Source organism: Dama dama, chromosome 33, assembly GCF_033118175.1.
Source record: "Dama dama isolate Ldn47 chromosome 33, ASM3311817v1, whole genome shotgun sequence".
NCBI lineage: Eukaryota > Metazoa > Chordata > Mammalia > Artiodactyla > Cervidae > Dama > Dama dama.
This window is the reverse complement of record NC_083713.1, coordinates 62,973,022-62,988,328: the sequence shown is the minus strand read 5'-3', so window position 1 is coordinate 62,988,328 and position 15,307 is coordinate 62,973,022. Positions and strand designations below refer to the sequence as shown.

Sequence of the window (15,307 nt, the reverse complement as noted above, 5' to 3'; positions counted from 1 at the left end):
GCAGACAATAAAAACTGGCTGGGGAATTTTATAAACAACATAAAAATCATGAAAACACTTACTTCATCAGCCACCATACACCTGGAAAAAATAAAAATAAAACCAAATTAATGTCTTAATTACCAAAGTCAACCATTTAAAAAGTTTTGATTAAGTGTTATTGTGTTAAGTAGCTTGCCACAAAACAGTTTACACATTATAGCACTAAGCCAGACAGAGGTGTTTACAAGTGTGCATAAGAATAAGGGCCTTTCCTGACTTACAAGACTCTCCAGCTGCCAACGGCATATGGCTATGTGGGACTGTTAGTTTCAGATATGCTGTTTCCCAATGCCCACCCATGGCGATAGCTACAATGACCCTTCGAAAACGTGAGCAAAACGGCAAGTGATTGTACCAATGACTTCCCTCCTTACTGGTAAGGTTTACTGGTCTAAGATTTACTGGTCTCCCCTAGAGATTAGAAGAACGCTGTATTAAAGTGCATTAGCGTGTTATACATAAAATTATATTAATATATGCTAATATTATACATGCTAGGCCACTTTCAAGCTGAATTTTGTATTCTACTATTACCAACCTAGATAGTATATTAAAAAGCAGAGACATTACTTTGCCAACAAAGGTCCATCTGGTCAAGGCTATGGTTTTTCCAGTGGTCATGTATGGATGCGAGAGTTGGACTGTGAAGAAAGCTGAGCACCGAAAAACTGATGCTTTTGAATTGTGGTATTGAGAGTCCCTTGGACTGCAAGGAGATCCAACCAGTCCATCCTAAAGGAGATCAGTCCTGGGTGTTCATTGGAAGGACTGATGCTGAAGCTGAAACACCAGTACTTTGGCCACCTCATGCGAAGAGTTGACTCATTGGAAAAGACCCTGATGCTGGGAGGGATTGGGGGCAGGAGGAGAAGGGGATGACTGAGGATGAGATGGCTGGATGGCATCACCAACTTGATGGGCATGAGTTTGAGTAAACTCCGGGAGTTGGTGATGGACAGGGAGGCCTGGTGTGCTGTGATTCATGGGGTCGCAAAGAGTCAGACATGACTGAGCTGAACTGAACTGATTATTTCACTAAATTTTCTCCTACCTATTCTTTATTATTAACCTACAGAAGTAAATTCTATCCACTGGAAATTGAGGATGGTCGTAATTAGAAGAAAAAAGCAAAGAACAAAACAAAGGATAGCAGATATGGTCAAGATCACAAGAGGTCCTTTAGAGACAGTGAGTACAACATAAGGAGAAAAACCAATCTCTTAACCAAGGTGATATCCAGGAAATAAAAAAAAAGAAAGAAAGAAAAACTGGGGTATTATAAAAATCAGAAAGGAAAAAAGTCCCTATATGCATTTTTCTCTTTTCTTTAATCCCAATGGCCTTGACATTATACTATGTTACATGCTTTCTTTTAACATAAAACACAAATGAAGAATTTGGTAATAAATATATTATTAAGAAATAACCTACAGGTAAAATGGAATTTTGTTCTTAAAATGAAAAAAAGATGGCAGGTTACATATTAAGTTTTTATGGGAAAATAAAATACAAATACTCTAACTGAAATTTAAAACATATGCAAGAGTAACAAGTTTATTACATTTTTTGCAAACAGGCTGGAAAAGTAGAAAACTAAAAAGCAATACTTTGAAAAATATGACTTATTTCCAGGAAGATTTACATGTATACCTCCTTTTTCATTTTAAAATCCAATTCAAATTTGGTAAAGATGTCATTTGAAGTATATATTATTTATTGAGTGACTGTCAAGTAATTCAGTAGGGAAGAGAAGGGAGTGACAGAGGATTAGATGGTTGGATGGTGTCACTGACTCAATGGACATGAGTTTGAGCAAACTCCGGGAGATAGGGGAGGACAGGGAAGCCTGGCTGCTGCAGTTCATGGGGTTGCAAAGACTCATACACAACTTAGCGACTGAACAACATTATGTAACTAGCACTGTCATAAATTTGTGTGCTCAATCGTGTTCGACTCTTTGCGACCCCATGGACTGTAACCTGCTGGCCTCCTCTGTCCACGGGATTTCCCAAGCAACAATACTGGAATGGTTTGCCATTTCCTCCTCCAGGGGATCTTCAAGACCTAGGATCAAACCTGCGGCTCTTGCATTAGCAGGCAGATTCTTTACCACTGAGCCACCTGGGAAGCCCAAGTCCTAGGGATATAGCATTTAAAGGTTTTTCCTCATTAAGGGTGACTGGAAGAACTTCTGACAATGAACAAATAAATGATCCAAGTGGTGATATGTGCCATTAAAAAAACTGAAACAAGGTAAGTGGAATAGGGAATTAAGGGAGTATCTATTTTATAGAGTGGTCAGGAATAATCTTTATGATAAAGCAATTCAAACAGATCTGAATAAGTTGTCACGAATTTAATGAGGAAGGGAATCATGAGAAAATCTGGAGGAAGAGTACCCTCAACAAAGCAATGAGCAAATGCAAGAGCTCTGAGATAAGATGGTTATGATGTAGTTAAGCAAGTGGAGGGAGTCTAATGTGATTAAAATGCACTGAGTCATGGCAAATGGTAGAAAATAAGGTTGGAAGCACCTTAGGTCCTGACCATGGACAGTCATAAGCAATGGCATGAAGTCTAGATTTCCTTAGAATCCTTTGGAAGTAAGCAACATTTAACTTTTTAGAAAGATTACTCTGGCTTCTAGAGAATAAACTGTAGAGGACAAGAGCAGAAACAGAGAGAGCAGATAGGAGGCACCTGAAGTAGAACAGGAGAGGAACAACAATATATGGATGCATGATAGAGACAGAGGTGGTAAAAAGTGGTCAGTTTAGACACATTTTGAAAGCACAGTCAATAGGACATGCTGAACAATTGGGATAGGGATATTATGGATATGAAACAGGGGAAAGAAGTCAAAAATGAATCTTAAGATACTGGCTTAAGCAATTAACTGTGAAAAAATGGTGGTAATGCATTCACTGAGAAAGGAAGGGTGAGGAGAACAGCAGGTTTGGCGATCACAATCAAAAGTTCTGTTTGGGGGACTTCCCTGGTGGACCAGTGGTTAGGACTCCATGCTCCCACTGCAGGGGGCACAGTTCAATCCCTGGACGGGGAGCTAAGATCCTGCAAGTTGCAGCAAGGTTGAAAAAAAAAAAAAGGTTTGGATCTGTAACGTTTCTGGTATCCTTTAGATACTGCAGTTGAACTGTTGGGTGGGGCACAGGATATGTGAGTCAGGGGAATAGCAGGGACTGATAATAAATCTGAGAGTCATTAGAATGTAAAGGCATTGGAATGAGAAAGGATCAAGGGTAGTCTGTAATATAACACCTTGACTGTGGCTTGTTTTCTTTGCCCAACTCCAAGTTCCTTAACTTTGTAAAGTTAAGCAGCTACTGTGACCTACAGGCTGCTAGATAAGGTTTATGACTCTAGTGAAGTAACATCAGAGCAAATTGTTAGGAGGCTAAATCACCCCATGGGTGGTTAACTGATTGAAAAACAGCATCAGAGCCCCGGGCAACAACTGACACAACTGATGGCTGTGGATCACTGCCCTGGCTTGGCTTTAAAGTATCTGAAGACCCAGGTGTAAGATTACCTTCCAGCCCTCTGCTTATGCTGGATTCTCCTAACATGAGGCCGGTGGGTCTTCCCAACTTTGGAAACCAGGACAGTTCAAGAACATCAAAGAGCACATCTAGTGGGGCTGACTGTCCTTCAAATTTAGGCACTGTATCTGTCCCAACCTCTGGCAGTCCTGCTATTTACAATAGCTCAGCAACCAGACTTGATTTCCAATGAGCTATCACAGAAACAGAAATCATTGGAGCTGAAGCTCCAAAACTTTGGCCACCTGATGCGGACAGCTGACTCATTGGGAAAGACCCTGGTGAAGACTGAAGACAGAAAGAGAAGAGGGTGACAGAGGATGAGAGATGGTAGGAAGGCATCACCAATTCAATGGACATGAACTTGGGCAAACTTTGGGAGATGATGAGGGACAGGGAAGCCTGGTGGGCTGCATGTTCCCATGTTCATGGGGTCACAAAGAGTCAGACACAACTTGGCGACTGAACAACAATAACAATCATAGAAAAATAACTGATCATGTGAGGGGCTCCATCATCTGAAAGAGCAAAATACAAGTAAATCATCAGAACATATATCTAGTGAAAGAGAAGCACTAGAAAGACTAAACACCTGCACAAAAATTGTTATAGCACCTAAATAAATTCTAATGCAACACACACACACTCCCTTCCATGATTTCCAAACTAAAATGAGTAGATAAATTTTTTAAAAAGATCATTATTACTGACAGCTATATCAGTAGACTATGAGAGAGATGAAGTGCAAAGAAAAATCACTTGAAGAACAGAACCTGAAAACTAATGTGAAAAATTGGTGTTCAAAAGGAGAAAGGACACAATATATGAAGGAGAAGCAAAAATTAAGTAAATAAAAGAAAATTTCTTTGGGCTAAAGAAAACACCTCTGATGGATAACTGAAATGGGGAACCACATTTCAAGGTGAGCCAAAAAGACAAGACAAATATCTACTCACATCCTTATAAAATTCATTAATCTTATGAATAAAAAGAAAACCTTGTAAGTATTCATACTGAAAGAAAAATTATCAATAAAGGGAAAAAAAACAACTGCATTGCACTTTTATCATCAACATCAGAAAGTAAAAGACAATGGAAGCTAATCTAGACTACTTGAAAGGAAAGAAGAACTCATGAGTCTTATATCCAGTTGAGATACCCATTAATTAAAAGGGATAGCAAAAAGACATGCAGCTAATCAAGATCTCCAAGATTATATCACTTAAGCAAACCATTTGAGGAAAAATACTTGAGAAAAATAAAGTTTTTTTAAAAAACTTTAAACATAAAAAACATAAAAACACCTTAATATAGATTCAAGATAGAAGATGAAAAGGAAATGTGATTGGCAATGAACCTATATATACATGAATTTAGTGGATGATATATATTCTAAATGAGGACTCTACAAATGGAAGGACCTCACTCTACAATCTGAAAGTGCAAAACTGAAGAGAAGCAACAAAGGAGAGAGAATACTAAAATTATCCTAAAGCAGAATACTAAATTTGTTTTTGTTTAGTCGCTAAGTCGTGTTCAACTCTTTTGCAATCCCATGGACTATGTAGCCCACCAGGCTCCTCTGTCTATGGGATTTTCCAGGCAAGAACACTGAGGTGAGTCGCCATTTCCTTCTTCAGTGGATCTTCCCAACCCAGGGATCAAACCCACATGTCCTGCACTGGTAGGCAGATTTTTTACCACTGAGCCACCAGGGAAGCTCCAGAAAACCAAATAGGTTATATTTAAAGTCAGGAGACTAAATGAGATCACCTAGGAAGAAGAGAGCTACTGACAGAGCCCTGGAGCGCTCCAACAATAAGAGGTCACAAAAGGGAGAAGGATCCAGCAAAGGAAACTGAGGAGGATCCAGTAATATAAAAAGATACAAGAAGAATGTAGTGACCTTGAAGCCAAGTTAAGAAACTGTTTTGGGAAGGAGCTAATGAACAACTATGACAAATGCTACTGACAAGTCTAGTGAAATGCAGTCTAAGAATTGATCATTTGATTTGGCAAGAGATCATTCAGAGCCCTGACAAGAGAAACTTTGACAGAACAGTAGGGAACAAAAGTCTCACCTGAAAGGGTTCAGGAGACAATGGAAAGAGAAGAAAGGCAGAGACTGAGTAGAGATTACTGTCTTAAGGAATTATCCTGTGCGGGGAACAAATAAATATGGTAGTAGCTCAAAAGAAAACTAGGGAACAGAGAAGATATTTTAAAAAGACAAAATAGTATACATAACCCAATCACTGACTCTAGGAGTGTAACATCTGTGGATCAGACACTAGGCAATCAAGTTAAGACAGCAAATAAAAAAGGTCAAGTAGCTATGCATGAAGATGGTAACAGAAGTAGTAGAAATGAATGGGGTTCTCCTGCAAAAACTGTGAAAAAAAAAAAAAATAGGAAGGAATTTTTTTCACGGCTACAACCTTGGGAAGCACTCTTATTCTGAAAGCAAAGGGAAGGAACTAAAAATATTTATGGAGGTAGAAAACAAGGTTCAGGGACTAAGAAGTCCAGAGGACACAAATTTCAAAACAGGGCAAATGGGTTAACAGTGTCAAATGCTGCAAAGGATGACTAAAAGGCCACCATACTAAGTTATAAGGAGCTCACCTGTAAGATCACTTGCAGTTCTCATTTGTTAGAGGATTGTTGATAGTAAAAAAAAAAAAAAAAAAAAAAAGGCAGGGGGCAGGCAACAGATACAGAGTAATCAGAAAGGAATTTTGGCAGCAAAAAGCAAAAAAACAAAGAGAAAAACTAAAACAGGGAAGTAGCCATATAACATGTTGGAAACCCGAACAGTGGGCATGGAGTCAACATTGAGAAGGAAAACAATAAAAATGGCTGATGGAGACCAAAATATAAAAAGTGAAAGTATAGCTAATCCAATTTCTCACTTCATAGAAATTTTATATCATATCTGAATGAAACTAAAGTCTAAACTTCATTTGTAAATGAAGGACTGCCCATAATCACATTATATCCATGGAAATATAAACAGATTTTTTTTCTCCCACTAGGAAATAGCAAATACAATCCATATTATAGGGACTTTAACCTACAGCTAAAAAGAAAACTTTCTTAATTAAAGAATATGCATTTTATTTGTCAAACCTGGTTTGGTATGCCAATAGCTATACAATTTTATCTGAATTTAACAAGCAGTTCAGTTTTCCATTTTCATAAAAAATAAATAATATTCTTTGTTCCCAATTCATTGTTAATGGCTTGAATCATAGCTTATCCAGCATGGCTGCAGACATCAAAAAAGTGACTTTCCATTTCACTGAGTTGTTTCCAAAATCTTGAGGCTCCTTACATTAATCACCACTTACAGTATCCAGACATCTATATTCTGGTATTTGCAGCAGCCATATCTATGGATGCACATGTTCAGTGTTAGCTATTTTAAACCCAAAATTCAAATACAGGTAGAAAAGAGAAAACTGAACAGCATTATACTTTCCTAACAATCACTTTATACACCAGCTAAATTTCTAATCTAAGACTCACAGAACTGAATAATGTGTGTTTAACTGGAAGCTTTTCTCCAATTTCTTTATATTTAAAAAAAAACACCTTTTCAATAATTAACACCCATATTTCTTTTGAATAAATCGTGTCAAAAAAAAAAACAGAAAAATTCTCCGAGAGAATATTTTGATGACATTGAGAATTTAATGCTCTAATTCTGTATGAAAAACTTAGATACTGTATTGAAAAGCAGAGACACTGCCTTGCTGACAAAGGTCCATATAGTCAAGCTATGGCTTTTCCAGTAGTCATGGATGATGTGCGTTCAACCATGAAGAAGGCTGAGCACTGAAGAACTGATGCTTTAGAATTGTAGTGTTGGAGAAGACTCTTGAGAGTCCTTGGACAGCAAGGAGATCAAACCAGGCAATCCTGAGGGAAATCAATCCTAAATATTCCTTGGAAGGACTGATGCTGAAGCTGAAGTTCCAATACTTTGGCCACCTGACTGATGCTGGGAAGGATTGGGGGCAGGAGGAGAAGGGGACGACAGATGATGATATGGTTGGATGGCATCACTGACTCGATGGACATGAGTTTGAGCCAACTCAAGGAGACAGAGAAGGACAGGGAAGCCTGGTGAGCTGCAGTTCATAGGGTTGCAAAGGGTCAGACACAACTTAGTGACTGAACAACAAATTCTGTTTTGAATCAGAAGTACAGAATTCAGGACTCTACATGAAAACAGAATCTGCTTAATCAATTACCATGCATGCCATGACCTCAAATGTGGGCTATTATCCCAGGAAGAACACTGACTTTTCGGATATTCATATGAAACTGTCCAGTAGCAGGAATCAACAATTTAATATGGTTAATATACTACCACACCACCCTTTGCTGCTGCTGCTGCTGCTGCTAAGTCACTTCAGTCCTGTCCAACCCTGTGCGATCCCATAGACGGCAGCCCACCAGGCTCCCCTGTCCCTGGGATTCTCCAGGCAAGAACACTGGAGTGGGTTGCCATTTCCTTCTCCAATGCATGAAAGTGAAAAGTGAAAGTGAAATCACTCAGTCGTGTACGACCCTTAGCGACCCCATGGACTGCAGCCCACCAGGCTTCTCCGTCCAGGGGATTTTCCAGGCAAGAGTACTGGAGTGGGTTGCCATTGCCTTCTCTGATACCACCCTTTAGTATGGTATATTTGACCAATGCTAACTTAATGTTAGTCAACAAAGGTCCATACAGTCAAAGCTATGGTTTTTCCAGTAGTCATGTACAGATGTGAGAGTTGTACCATAAAGATGGCTGAGACCAAAGAATTGATGCTTTTGAATTGTGGTACTGGAGAAGACTCTTGAGAGTCCCTTGGATAGCAAGGAGTTCAAACCAGTCAATCCTAAAGGGAGTTAACCCTGAATATTCATTGGAAGGACTGATGCTCAAGCTCCAATACTCTGGTCACCTGATGGGAAGAGCCAACTCAGAAAAGACTGATGTTGGGAAAGATTGAAGGCAGGAGAAGAAGGGGGCAAAAGAGGATGAGACGACTGGATGGCATCACTGGATTTGCTCACATGAGTTTCAGCAAACTCTGGGAGATGGTGAAAGACAGGGAAGCCTGGTGTACTACAGTCCATGGGGTGGCAAAGACTTGGACATGACTTAGCAACTGAACAACAACTTAATGTTCCTTTAATAAACCCACCCACTACTCCCTATAGACTAAGCCACGGGGCCAGGAGTTCAGAGAACCAAGTCACATTTTTTCTAGCTATAGCCGTATCTTAAAATCCCTTACCCGTAACTATCAAAATTCAACATGATAAAATGGCCTGTGTTTTATTTGTTTAGTTCTAGTATTATTTACTTTTGGAATTGGGGATACATTATATCCACATGATTTCAAAGGTACAAAAGTAGAAAATCTTTCTCCAATCCCTATTCCTCAAGGGTGTCCCAGACATTGGCTGTAACCAATTTCTTGTGTAGCTTTCTGGAAATAGGCTCTGTGAATACAAGTTAATATATGTGTGTGCATGTGTATACAGTATATATGTGTGTGTGTATATATAGATAGACAGATATGTATGTGTGTCACAAATAATAACTTAAGATTTACACCTTTCCTAATCTTACATAAAATCCCTAAAGTCCACAATATAAAACAGTAACATTATACTAACATGCAACATAAAAGGGGGGAAAAAAAAAAGGAAAAAAATTGAGGTTGAAAATTAGAAAAAAAAAAATTTCTTGCTTTGACAAACGGTAAATATATGTGGTCAGGAAACCCCCTGCTTCAGCTCTCAACAAGCTTGATTTTTCATACTGTCTGCTAGAACAACACTTTCTGGAAAAGATCTCCTGGGCCTCCCAGTCACTCTTCTCCTCCTAGCTTTCATCTCTGCCCCATTTCCTGGTGCCTCCTCTGCTACTCAACCTCTTTTGTGTTCAATCTTCAGTCATATTCTCCTTGTGCTCCTCCTAAATTCCTATAGCTATCATTCATTCTCATAGTTTTAAGTACCACACATACACAAGTCCTAAATCTATATCCTAAGGCTTTTACAATATACTCCAGACAGATGCACATTTAAAACCTCCTTTTGGAACTTTTCCCTGAATATCCTTAAGTTATTATGGCATAGGATGCATGTTTATATTTGAAACTGAAGCTAATTAAGCACTTGATTAAAAAACAAAAACAAACTATAAGTAAGGTGAAAAGACAGCCCTCAGATTGGGAGAAAATAATAGCAAATGAAGAAACAGACAAAGGATTAATCTCAAAAATATACAAGCAACTCCTGCAGCTCAATTCCAGAAAAATAAATGACCCAATCAAAAAATGGGGCAAAGAACTAAACAGACATTTCTCCAAAGAAGACATACAGATGGCTAACAAACACATGAAAAGATGCTCAACATCACTCATTATTAGAGAAATGCAAATCAAAACCACAATGAGGTACCATTACACGCCAGTCAGGATGGCTGCTATCCAAAAGTCTACAAGCAATAAATGCTGGAGAGGGTGTGGAGAAAAGGGAACCCTCTTACACTGTTGGTGGGAATGCAAACTAGTACAGCCGCTATGGAAAACAGTGTGGAGATTTCTTAAAAAACTGGACATAGAACTGCCATATGACCCAGCAATCCCACTTCTGGGCATACACACTGAGGAAACCAGATCTGAAAGAGACACGTGCACCCCAATGTTCATCGCAGCACTGTTTATAATAGCCAGGACATGGAAGCAACCTAGATGCCCATCAGCAGATGAATGGATAAGGAAGCTGTGGTACATATACACCATGGAATATTACTCAGCCATTAAAAAGAATTCATTTGAACCAGTCCTAATGAGATGGATGAAGCTGGAGCCCATTATACAGAGTGAAGTAAGCCAGAAAGATAAAGAACATTACAGCATACTGACACATGTATATGGAATTTAGAAAGGTGATAACGATAACCCTATATGCAGAACAGAAAAAGAGACACAGAAATACAGAACAGACTTTTGAACTCTGTAGGAGAATGTGAGGGTGGGATATTTCAAAAGAACAGCATGTATACTATCTATGGTGAAACAGATCACCAGCCCAGGTGGGATGCAGGAGACAAGTGCTCCGGCCTGGTGCACTGGGAAGACCCAGAGGAATCGGGTGGAGAGGGAGGTGGGAGGGGGGATTGGGATTGGGAATACATGTAAATCCATGGCTGATTCATATCAATGTATGACAAAACCCACTGGAAAAAAAAATAATAATAATAAAAATTAAAAAAAAATAAAATAAAAAAATAAAAAAACAATCAAAGCTCTAGAGGGATTATTTAAACAATGAATTTGAGTCTGTGACTCTTACCCTTGGGTTAGAAATTTCTGTTAAAAATAAAAACTACAAAACAGCAGTATTTATTTTGTTTGTGAATCAACTCAGTCAGCCACATTTCTGTAAAAGCTTAAAGCACTGCTCTTATTCGCAAGCATATAGTTAAACATATACTAGATCTCTATCGCCAGTTTCTTAGTCTCATCTGTTTTATGAAATGACTAAGCCAAGTTTGAGATCAAACCAGTTAATCCTAAAGGAAATCAACTCTGAAAATTCACTGGAAGGACTGATTCTGAAGTTGAAGATCTAATACTTTGGCCACCTGATGTGAAGAGCTGACTCACTGGAAAAGACCCTGAAGCAGGTGAGAGATGATGAGATGATGGCATCACCGACTCAGTGGACATGAGTCTGAGAAAACTCTGAAAGATAGTGACGGACAGGGAAGTCATGCGTGCTGCAGTCCATGAGGTCGCAAAGACATGACTTAGCGACTGACAAGTCAAGTAAGCTATGCTGGGATAAAATAACAATATATTGTAAATAAAAAGATACCATAAAAACTTTAGTGCTGTTATGATGGTGATAATAAGTTCTGTTCAATAAACTCCAAATAACGATGTTCACTGTCAGAAAGTAAGTACTGGCAATGAACAAAGGGAAGATATAAAGGACAATGGGCTTCCCTGGTGGCTCACTGGCAAAGAATATGCCTGCCGATGCAGGAGACGCGTGTCCCATTCCTAGGTCAGGAGGATCCCCTGGAGAAGGAAATGGCAAACCACACTTGTATTCTTGCCTTGAAAATTCCACAGACAGTGCAGCCTGGTGGGCTACAGTCTGTGGGGTCTCAAAAGAGTAGGACACAACTTCGTGACTAAACAACAGAGGGAAAAATAAATAAATAAATAAATAAACAACAGAGGGCAGTGGCTTCCAATTTAGCCATTATGAATAGAAGGAAATGTGACGACTTTAAAAACTGGTTTTATAAACACTGTTTCCATGAGGATGCGGTGCAAGGAAAGAAAGAACTCAAAGAAATCCAGGGTGGGATGATTCCAGGTGGTTCAGTAGCCTACTCATGTCATCTTTCTGCTGGTTCATCCTAAGTAGCTCCAGAGAACATATCCTTACCCACCAATGTTCAGAGACACATAGAAGGTACATCCAAAGAATTCTAGACTCTGTTGACATGGAAGGAAGAGGAGAAAGATTTTACATGAAGCAACCCACATCTGCTGTACATGTGATGACTTTGAAAAACAGACTAAGATGACATTTAGTGTTTTCTTTTGTGTTAGTTCTTTTTACCCATTATGAAACACCAATCACGCATAGGAAGGACATAAAAGTCCAGTAATAATTTCAAGGTACTTAAGAGATGTGGAGGAGTATAAGAAAATCTGTGTGTATACCAACAACCCAATGAAGTTTCAAAAAGAATTGCTTTTCCTGTTCATGAGTTTTTTAAAAATTAAACTAGCCCCTAATGCATGATAGTATCTTGAAAATATTATGCTTCATTAGTCTGACTTCATTAGCACAAAATTACCCTGTAACTTCTACGAATAAAGAGCAAAACAGGAAATAGTGTCTGCATCCTCCTAGGTGGTTTAAAAAAATGGTGTATCTTAGCTGTTTTGAGACAATTATTATTGTTTTCAGGGTGTATAATAATTTCCCCTGGGCCATTATACCACATGTTAGTTTTCACACAATTATTTATTATTATTTATAAAACTGCAGGTCAAAAAAAGGTGAATATTCCTGCAATAATTAGTGGGAGAATTTTAAGGGATTAATTAGACAATAACATTCATTAGAATATTTTGGAGTTAAAAACAAAAATATAGTTCACATATGAAAAGCAACTAAGTAGCAGTTCAGCCTGCCTGACCGAGTCTGACGTGACTGTGAGCTGAGCCACTCAGCTGTGTCCAGCTCTGGGACTCCACGGACAGCGGCCCACCAGGCGCCTCTGTCCATGGGATCCTCCAGGCAAGGGTACTGGAGTGGTAGCCATTCCCTTCTCCAGGGGATCTTCCCGACCCAGGTCTCCCTCGTTGCAGGCAGATTCTTTACCAGCTGAGCCACCAGAGAAGCCCTATTTATAAGTAGTAAAAATGATTTACAGTAATAAAATTTCTTAATAAAGACATGCGCACCATTGATGGGGAAGCCCTCTTGTGGCTCAGACAGTAAAGATGCTTAAATATTCTGAGGTAGACGGAGAATGAATGAATGAGCGACTGAACTGAACTGAGATGGAGAAATAAGTTAAATAGCTTTATTACAAGCAGAATTCTCTCAAAAATATGGAAATAAAATGATCTTTTGCTTACAAATTCCTTTTAGCCTATATTTTAGATTTATTGAATTATTTTTAATAAAGCCTGAGCACTTTTATTACTGTCTCAACTGTGTGGACATGTGAGGCTGAATTAGTGGAAGCACATATGAAAAATTATTTTAAATTTCAATAACCACCAAGCACATGATATTCATTAATATTCATTTGGTCAGTCACCAGATATACCTTTGAACACCAGGCATAGTGCTAGGCCTTTTATCTGAGCAAGATGCAAACATATAAGCAATAAGTGTACTAAGTGTTACTAATGTTATAGTAGAAGTGCTTTCAAGGTCAAGACTAAGGCCAAAGACAGGAGTAGTCACTTCTATCTAAGTGTGCAATGAAAGTTACATTCAAAAGGATATGACGAAACATTAAAATACTGACTGGTTTCAGAATGAATGCCTCAAGCAGGGCCTCATATTTGAGTAATCATCAAACTTATTTCAAAGGAAAATATTCTCCCAAAACCTTAATATTAATTAAAAAAAATTATGTCAAATAAGTACAAACCCCAAACTAGGAACAAACTCCTTATACTTGCAGATTTTAGAAAGTATTTTAAAAATGAGAACACATTTACAAAATGAGGAGTAAACCACAAAATAAAAACAATTCAACTTAACAATATTAATTTGATAGATGGTATCATTTTGCAGAATTTAAATTGATGCCTTGGGATTTTATGGTAAAAAGAAATAGACTTCTGTCTACTTAATATTTAAGCTGTATCCATATCCCGTATTTACCTCTGTAATGAGAGGGAATTGAGAACAGCCACACAAATAAAATGCCACATAGTAATGACCAAAATAGATAGGACTATTTTCCCCATTACTTTGCCTCTCCTGCTACATATCAGGAAGCTTGGAGTTAGTAGTGCCTGCTAGAGCAGCAGCCAAGATGTCAAAGCCACACCTATACAATCTTCTCATTCTTTGTTCCTAGTAGGCCATAAGATAGCTGCTACAGTTCCAAGTTTGGCATCCTTGTTTGATGCAGGAAGAAAAGAAAAGGACAAAAGGGTACATCCCAACTGAGTTGACCCTATTTTAACAAGTTTTCCCAGAATCACTATCTAGAAACTTCTACTAATGTTTCATTGGCCATACTGTCACAGAACCACTCCTAGTTGAAATGGAGCTTAGAAAAGAGGGGTTTTGGCTGGGCATTTAGACTCCACCCCCCAGGGTTGAGTCAGTGAGGGTAAAGGGAAGAGGGATTTGGGGAAAGTAACATCATTGTTGTTGTTGAGTCACTCAGTCATGTCCCACTCTTTTCGACCCCATGGACTGCAACACACCAGGCTTTCCTGTCCTTCACTATTTCTCGGAGTTTGCAAAAGCTCATGTCCATTGAATTGGTGATGCCATCCAACAGGCTCATCCTCTGCCATCCCCTTCTCCGACCTTCAATCTTTCCCAGCATCAGGGACTTCTCTAATGAGTTGGCTCTTCGCATCAGGTGGCCAAAGAATTGGAACTTCAGCATCGAAAGAATAGTCAGAATTGATTTCGTTGAGGATTGACTGGTTTAATCACCTTGCAGTCCAAGGACTCCCCAACACCACAGTTCAAAAAGATAAATTCTTTGGCACTCAGCCTTCTTTACGGTCCAACTCCCATATCCATACATGACTACTAAAAACCATAGCTTTGACTAGATGGACCTTTGTTGGCAAAGTGATGTCTCTATTTTTCAAACTGCTGTCTAGGTTTGTCATGGTATTTCTTCCAAGGAGCAAGCATCTTTTAATTTCATGGCTGCAGTCACCATCTGCAGTGATTTTGGAGATTAAGAAAATAAAGTCTGTCACTGTTTTTCCATTGTTTCCCCATCTATTTGCCATGAAGTGATGGGTCTGGATGCCATGATCTTAGTTTTTTGAATGTTGAGTTTTAAGCCAGCTTTTTCACTCGCCTCTTTCACTTTCATCAAGAGGCTCTTCAGTTTCTCTTCACTTTCTGCCATGAGGATGGTGCCATCTGCATATCCGAGGTTATTGATATTTCTCCCT

General features: G+C 38.8%; 1 protein-coding gene across 4 annotated transcripts in view; it reads right to left on the bottom strand.

Moving 5' to 3' along the window:
• ZRANB3 (zinc finger RANBP2-type containing 3) overlaps window positions 1-15,307 on the bottom strand; it is a 285,930-nt gene that overhangs the window by 170,316 nt on the left and 100,307 nt on the right. For all 4 annotated transcript variants that reach the window (XM_061135065.1, XM_061135066.1, XM_061135064.1 and 1 more), the window contains exon 3: window positions 63-81. In XM_061135065.1, coding sequence (XP_060991048.1) covers window positions 63-81 — 19 coding nt within the window. The remainder of the gene's footprint in view (window positions 1-62; window positions 82-15,307) is intronic.